The sequence below is a fragment of the Rhinopithecus bieti genome, unplaced genomic scaffold, assembly GCF_001698545.2.
Source record: "Rhinopithecus bieti isolate Rb0 unplaced genomic scaffold, ASM169854v2 scaffold_45070, whole genome shotgun sequence".
Classification (NCBI taxonomy): domain Eukaryota; kingdom Metazoa; phylum Chordata; class Mammalia; order Primates; family Cercopithecidae; genus Rhinopithecus; species Rhinopithecus bieti.
The window spans coordinates 273,048-280,995 of NW_016818843.1; the positions used below are offsets into that span (position 1 = coordinate 273,048).

The 7,948-nt window shown below is 41.9% G+C and overlaps 1 protein-coding gene across 1 annotated transcript; it reads left to right on the forward strand.

Moving 5' to 3' along the window:
• Nucleotides 1–6,423: 6,423 nt before the first annotated feature.
• Nucleotides 6,424–7,698, forward strand: LOC108518965 (late cornified envelope protein 2D-like). Its single transcript, XM_017857705.1, has 2 exons — nt 6,424–6,449; nt 7,120–7,698. Exon 2 carries the CDS (start codon nt 7,141–7,143, stop codon nt 7,471–7,473), a length of 333 nt encoding a protein of 110 aa, XP_017713194.1. The 5' UTR covers nt 6,424–6,449; nt 7,120–7,140; the 3' UTR covers nt 7,474–7,698.
• The last annotated feature ends 250 nt before the right edge of the window (nt 7,699–7,948 follow it).

Here is a 7,948-nt window from a genome sequence, read left to right on the forward strand (position 1 = left end):
AAATAAATAAATTAAGGATATAATGGTGTATCAGGGAAAATATTACTATAATATGTTCAAAATATTCCTTTAAATAATTGTCTTTTAAGTGACTATGAAAGAAAATGTCCTTGCAAATTAAAAGACATTGTTTCCCAAATGCTCTCATGATAAAATATGAGATAAATATATAATTTTGTGCTCAGTCTCTGTGGCTGAGCTAGCTGTTATGTAAAAGAGGATTTCTGCAGAGGAATGCCATGGTTTCCTTGAGTCCAAATGAAGGAAGCATATTATCCCCTGCTCTGATTCTTTGTTCTTTCTCATGCACAGGTAAAGGTAATTGGATTAAGCCCTCTTGATATCCACACATCAAAATAGAAGCCCATTTCCAAATGTGCAGTGATCCGAAGAGGATGCCTATGTGGTTCTTCCTTGTCCTTTTCACTCCTACAGCCTCAGGGTGGGGATGTCTCAAAGACACCCAGTTTACAGTTTCTCCAGCCTACAGACCCTTCTGGCTGATGTGGTGGAGAGCTGTTAAGCAATCTTAGTACCCACCTCTGTTGGACCTCCAGAATAGTCAGTCAGGAAAGGCCTTGAGGAATAAGGTTAGATCTCAATGGGAATTCCTAGCAACATTTGAAAACCTGCAGTGGGATAGTTCCACCCACCTGAATGCCTATACAGATGTTCCTCAACTTACGATGGGTTTATATCCAGATAAACCTATGGTGAGTTGAAAATATCCTAAGCCAAAAACACATTTAATATAACTAACCTATCAAACATCAAAGCTTAGCCTAGCCTTCCTTAAACAGGCTCAGAACACTTACATTAGCCAACAGTTGAGCAAGATCATCTGGCAACAGCGTATACCATAGAGTATTGACTGTTTACTCTTGCAACCCCATGGCTGACTGGGAGCTGCAGCAGCATGCCAGGCATCAGCACAGACTATCATTCATAGGATGTATTGCTAGCTTTGGAAAATATTAAAATTCAAAATCCCAAGTATAATTTCTACCGAAATAATAAAGTTGAAAAATCCTAAGTTCAACCGTCATAAGTTGAGAATCATTTAGAATTAGTAATTATATATTTTCTTTTATTTGTCAAGCTTCTGTGTCTACATTGAAACATAGTCACAGTGGGCAGAGAGGATATTTCTTTCATGTCATGTTGTATCCCCAGAGTTGACCACATAGTCAACAATACTTGCTGAATGTATGTGAGAGTGAATTAATGAACTCTGATTTTTGAACTTACTAATGGAGGACAGTCCAGGAAATTCTCAAATGGTTTTCTCTTTAGAGATGTTCTTTTTTTTTTTTTAATTCGCCTGATCATATCTTTCTCTCATTTATACTTGTAAGACCTGCTTAATAATTACCTAATTTGCTTAGCACAGAATCTTTGGAAATAGTTTCTTGCTCCGGGAAATCCCAAGGCATATATAAGCAGTGATTGCAATTATAATATTTAATGTGACCTATTCATCCAACTGAAATTCTTCTAATGTCAGTGATTAAGAAGATAGAAATACTGGATATAAATGGACATAGGCAGTGAGGGTGTTGGGGTGTGTGTGTGTAGCGATCATATGTAATTAACATAGTTTTATCCCATGATAGTCTATAAATAGTGCTGTCTGGGTCATGAAAAATGATGGGCTCTGTCTTGGTTTTTATTGGGAAGTAAGTGCATAGATATTGCATAAAACTAGGAGGACTGGAGAGAGGGACCACAGCTTTCGGCTGGGGAAGTCCTTGGTCTTTGCCCTTTGCACTTTGGTTCCACAGAGGTATAGTCAGTACAGCACAGACAAGGCTGCTGACACTGCACAGTAACTGGAACTCTGGGAGCTGATGATAGCTGGAGCTGCTTCCCATGCAGGGGTCAGTCACACAAGAAGAACCGGAGATGAACATGGGCTGTGCACTGGAGTGGCACTGTGGAGGGCCCTTCAAAGGTGTTGGCATTGATGATGATGTTTTGTCAAGGTATCTGAGTTTGAAAGTGAATTGAATAATAATTCAGATAAATTAGATCCAGGAAGGGAATAATTTTGCCCTTTTAAACCTATTCATGGTGTGCTGGCAGACAGTTTATACAATGCATTAGTATCTAATTAGTACCTGTGAAGAAACATATTACTCCAAGTTAAAAGTGTTAGAAGCAACATTCCTGAAAACAGAACTAATGCTAAATCAATGTCAATTTCTGTCTCTCATCATTTCATTTCATATCTACATACCCATTTCCTACCTACTATATTTCATGAGTGTAAAGAGGCTATCAGCTGTAAGGGGCACTCTTATTTCATGCACCACAAATAATTTAAAAAATGTTGCAAATTCAACTATTACATGCCACCAATCATATGTTATATGCTGATTTAAGAGCTGTTAACAAATGTAAGAAGAGTGTATCATGGAATTGATGAATTAAGATAAGTATAAAACCAATCTTCTTTAGGTCATATAAATATGTATGTAAATACTAGATGGGCCAGTTCTTGCTTTGCCCAGAATACCCCTCTGCTGTCCTGCTCCCTATCGCGGGGCCCTCCTCTCCTCTCATATTCCATACTCCTGGTGTTGCTCTTTAGACTCCCATATGGGTCTGTCAAGAGCCAGTTCAATGGCCCCCAGTGGTAAACTCGCCCAGGCAACCAGCTAAGGAAAATGGCAGGTCCCAGATGTGGCAAAACAGATGCGGGGCAGTGTTAGAACATCTCTTATGAGCTATGCTAATATTAAGATCTGAAATGAGTCCCAGTTCTAGCAGGACCATGACACACGAATTCTGGAGTTCATACCCCTCTAATGTCTATCAGCCAAATGTGACTTCAGCAAGGAGCCATTCTGGACCTGGGTTCTGAAGCCCCACTTTCCTGTGGAATCATTTCTTGTTAAAAATTTGGGGATAAAATTGTCCAGAACTTAAAATTAAGCCAAAAAGTGATTTCTGATCAGTCTTTTAAAGTGTTACTTCTTCCTAGTAACTAACAACCTTGCCTAAGATTTATGGGGACCCTCTAGGAATTTTTTTTTTTAAATTGGTGGGTTGATTTTACTTACTATATTTGGTGTTGAGTAAGGCCCAGATTCTGTAAAGCTAGACTGGACTTAACAGAAGATTTATAACCTCATGGTTTCTTTGCCTTTTAAAAGTGTAACCAGTATGTATCTAAATTTGCAATCTTGTTTTAGAAGATTTTCCTCTGACTGTATATACTTTGTTATCTCTAATTCTTTGAACCAGCATTACTATCGTGCTGGTTCCCTTACTAACAAGTGAAACAAATCTTTGATATATGTCTGTAATATATTAACATATATAAATATACTTTTAACTTTTTGGAAATTATAGTTAAATAAGCTCTTATCTCCACACTTACTCTTTTGGGAGTGAAAACAGGCCCAAACCAAACAGTGCCAGACAGTATCAACAAGAAGATCCAAAGGGCTAAAAGATATAGTAAAGGGAAAATTTGGATTAGTGAATCTATTAAATAAGGTGAGATACATGAAGATACATGTAAAGCTTTTTATTGTACTGTGGCTGAAATAAAGTTCCAGCATTTCCTGGGGAATAATTTTTTGGAATATATGGAGTTTAAGTTCCCAGGGAGACAAATCAAGGAGCTACATGGAGAGACCAGCCTGCAGGATACTGACTTTCTAGATGAGGTGAACTTCAGAAGAAATGTCTGAAATCACCACCAAGATGTTCTTCTCATGACACCTATGTGCTCGTTTATGAGGTCTTGCAATCATGCATTGATCCTGCCAACATTCATGTGGCAATGGGTTAGCTGGTGCCTGAGGGAACATGGGCAACTTAACACAGGGTCTCTTGGCGCAGAGGCATCACATACGATGGTGTGAGGACTGTGGAGACAGAAGCAAGAATCCTTGCAGGCAGGTGTTTCTTCACTGACTTGTGAACCAATTCTCAACATTTTCTGAGCTATAAACGGACAAAGGGGACACGTTAAAGAGCTGCTTATATCCCATTTCTGGTTTCCCAGGGGATCGGATCCCATTAGTTCTTCCATTGCTCATTCAGCCACTCAATCCAGATGCTCATGTATGTGCATGTTCATTTCACCTGCACTTTTATATGAATACAACATACACACATACAGTGCGCACACGTGCGCGCGCACACACATACACACACACACAAACACAGGTTTGCCTCCCCCACTTCCTCACTTACAACATTGTTACAAGTATCTTTGTCAAAGAGTATGAGGAAGCTAAGGGTGATATCACCATGAAGACAGTGGAATGAACTAACGTGTTCGAACCATATTGGGAAATAGTGACTCAGGAGGTTCAGTCCCCAGACATCATCTCCTTTGGTGCCCATGTTTGTCTGCAGTCATCTTCAAAAAGGCCACTAAATTCTACAGTCCTTGAGGTCATGGGCTACTTATTATTCACCTCTATATCCCTGTGTCTGGACATACATGCTCCAAGAATGTTGTAGGCTTTCAAGGAATGCCTTTTGAATACACTGATCTGGTCACACTGTTGACTTACTTTATCCTTCAGGTAAAAGCTGTCTGAGAGCAGGAATCAGATCTGATAATAGAATTGGATAACTGGGAGAATAGAATCCCTCCGTTAGAAGCTGACAATGGGAAACTATGCCTTCTCTGCATCCTCCCCTCCCCCAATAAGTAGGCATTAGGCAATGTGAAGGCGCAGTCCGTTTTTCTGTTTTAATCAGAGGTGTGAATATCGATCTTTTACAATTTTAATTTTAACATCTTTATTGAGACGTAATTCACATATTACATAGTTCATTTCTTTAAAGTGTAAATTCAGTGGTTTTCAGTATATTCATAGAGTTGGACAATCACCACCACAATTTTAGAACATTTTCATTACTCCACAAAGAAAACCTGTATCCATTGGCAGTAATTTCCCAATTTCTCCCAACCCGCTAAAGCACCTGGAAGACGCTGATATTTCTTAGAGGACAGGCATAAATATAAAAGGAGATACAGGGAAGAGAATCTTGTCCAGGCTCTCGTTCCTCAGATGCCCTAAGTCAGCTCTTCAGGGGGCCAGCCTGGGAGAGGCTGTAACTGGTTAAAGCCTCATCTCCTTTCTATTTCCACAGATTTGCCTACTCTACACATTTCATATAAATAACATCATACAATGTGCAGTCTTTTGTGACTGGCTTCTTTCACTTAGTGTAATGTTTTCAAGGTTCACCCTCAATATATCTGTTTAAAATAAACGAATAAATGAATGGGTAACTCTGTCTAGTACAACCCAGAATCAGAACTCTGAATAACTAGATCCCTGGCTGACCCTCTACTTCCTGGTAGGAAAGGAGTGCCCTCTCCATAGGAGCCCCAAGAAATGATGTCTCCTTCCCAAGAGAGGTTTCAAATAATCTAAGTTTCTGGTTGAGTTAAGCTCTTGGAGGGTAAGGGCTCTAAACGGACAATTAATGACACATAAGACCTGGGCAAGTACCCAACACATGGCTTTAGTTTTTCTTTTAAACATATATTTATTAAGGGTCTATCAGGCACAAAGTGTCATACTTAGCTCTTTCTTACTTTTCAGTTTATATTACAAACTGCTCAGTGAGGTAGGTATATCTGGTTTATAATGGGGATTACATATGAGAAGTGATACTCATAGTGAGTATCATAGTAATACTCTAGCAATTATTGATAATTGTTCCAGCAACTTCCAGAGATTACCCAGTTATCATATGCAGGTTTTCTGATTCCAGTAGCAGATTCAATACAATTCCTCCGACTGAAGGAAATGTTTAGATTTTAGAGGGAATTGTTTATTCTCATTCTCCTTGCTCTAGGTGACAGAATCAATTCAGATTTAATCCACTGAATCTGCTTGCCATGGTGAGTCGGAGGAAAAGCAGAAACCCAGAGGCCAGGAGGAAGGGCTGAGAGCCTAGGCAAGGGAGGGATACCTAGAAAGAGCCAAGGCTGTAGAAGGCCCCTGGGATGGCTAGATCTACAACAGAACATGGAAAAGAAACTGCTCAGGGTGGAGGGGGTCATAATGGAACATTTCCACAAGTTCAGGGAAAGCTGTGGCTCAGAACTGATGTTTCCTCAGAGGACATGCATTAAAAAAATGCAGGGAACAGAATCTTGTCCAGGTGTGGGTCCCTTGGGTACCCTAACTTAACTCGTTAGGGCTCCCACCTGGTGGAGTCTGTGACTGACTAAAGCCTCTCTAGACCCCAGCCCCAGAGAGGAGTCCTGGAAGCTCCTGAGGCCTCTTTGGATTGCAGGGACTGGGAGGCAGGAGAATGTCAGGAATGACCCAGCACGTGCCTGGTTGTGCAAGAGCTACCTCATGCTCTTCCCAGAGCCAAGCCTGGGCCTATAAAAGACACATCCAGCTTCAGCACCTCATCTGCTCTGACTCCCCAGGGACGTGTCTGTGCTCCTGCGTGTGACTAGGGTGAGTGGCAACCTGGGATACCAGAGAGGTATGAGCAGGGCAGAGGGATGGGGAGGATGGAGGTAGGCTGGAGAAAGAGAGTTGTGTGCTTGTGTTCTGCCATACTGAGCAGGAATAGGACTCAGTCTGCATTGAATCTACTGAGGCTCTGAGGCCTACTGGAGCTCATTTAGGTGGGAAAAGCTAACTGTGCACATCTTTTCCAATTCTGTGCTCAGTGACTTCACGCTGGTAACTTCAAAACTGCCATGTTGGGTATATTTCCACCATGGAAACTGGCTAATACTTCAAGCCAGGCCCTTTTATCTGGAGGTTTCATTGTGAAATATTTTCCAGAGGACCCCTTGGTGTATTCTGAAACACCCAGCTGGTCCTTAGGCCTTGTATTAAGGAAATAGGTACTTCAGGGAGCTGTGAATACTCTACTCAGGCTTGTGAGGATAGAGAAATCCCAGCTTCCCCTGAAAGGAAGAATAAGAAGCTCATTCTGTTGATTTTTTAATCTATGTACTTTTATCTGGAGGAAAGATTCAAGTTGTTTCTTTCAGGTTACTGATGTGACTGTATGATCTAAATATCATTCTTCTTCTACACATGCATTGATTTTAGAGGAGGTACAATTATGACCTTTGGTCTGAAATATTTAAAGAGTTTCATTATTATCTTTTAGGCTGACTACACTCCTGCCAGCATGTCTTGCCAGCAAAACCAGCAGCAGTGCCAGCCCCCTCCCAAGTGTCCTCCCAAGTGTACCCCAAAATGTCCACCTAAGTGTCCCCCCAAATGCCCACCCCAGTGCCCAGCTCCATGTTCCCCTGCAGTCTCTTCCTGCTGTGGTCCCAGCTCTGGGGGCTGCTGTGGCTCCAGCTCTGGGGGTTGCTGCAGTTCTGGGAGTGGTGGCTGCTGCGTGAGCCACCACAGGCCCCACCTCTTCCACCGGCGCCGGCACCAGAGCCCAGATTGCTGTGAGAGTGAATCTTCTGGGGGCTCTGGCTGCTGCCACAGCTCTGGGGGCTGCTGCTGACCTGGTCTTCAGAGGAGCTCTTGGGACTGAATGGTCAAGAACCTGCTGCAGCCTGATAGATATGCTTTCTGCTTCCTCTCATTCCATTCATTGGTGTGCAGAGACCACAAAGACTCATGGGGCTTCCCTGGAATAACTTTGTGCTTGATGGAGCACCCCAATTGCAGTCTTCTTTTCCTCCTTTACCTCATGTTATAATAAAGCTCTGATTTCTGACTCACTAAATGTCTTGGTCATTCTATTTTCTTCTGAGATTTGTAATGTCCTCCAAAGGACAGGGCCTCAGAGAAATTTTCTTCATGAGGCAAGGAGAAGACATGAGTAGGTGATACATGAAAAGCTGCTCTGAGGAACTGATTCCCCCAAAGGCAGGGTGGATGGAGCTCCAAGAGGGTCACCTCTGGCTATGGCAGCTTTGCCTTTCTCTCCACTAAGCCAGACACATGTTCTAATTTTCTGTCTATTCCAGACGTTG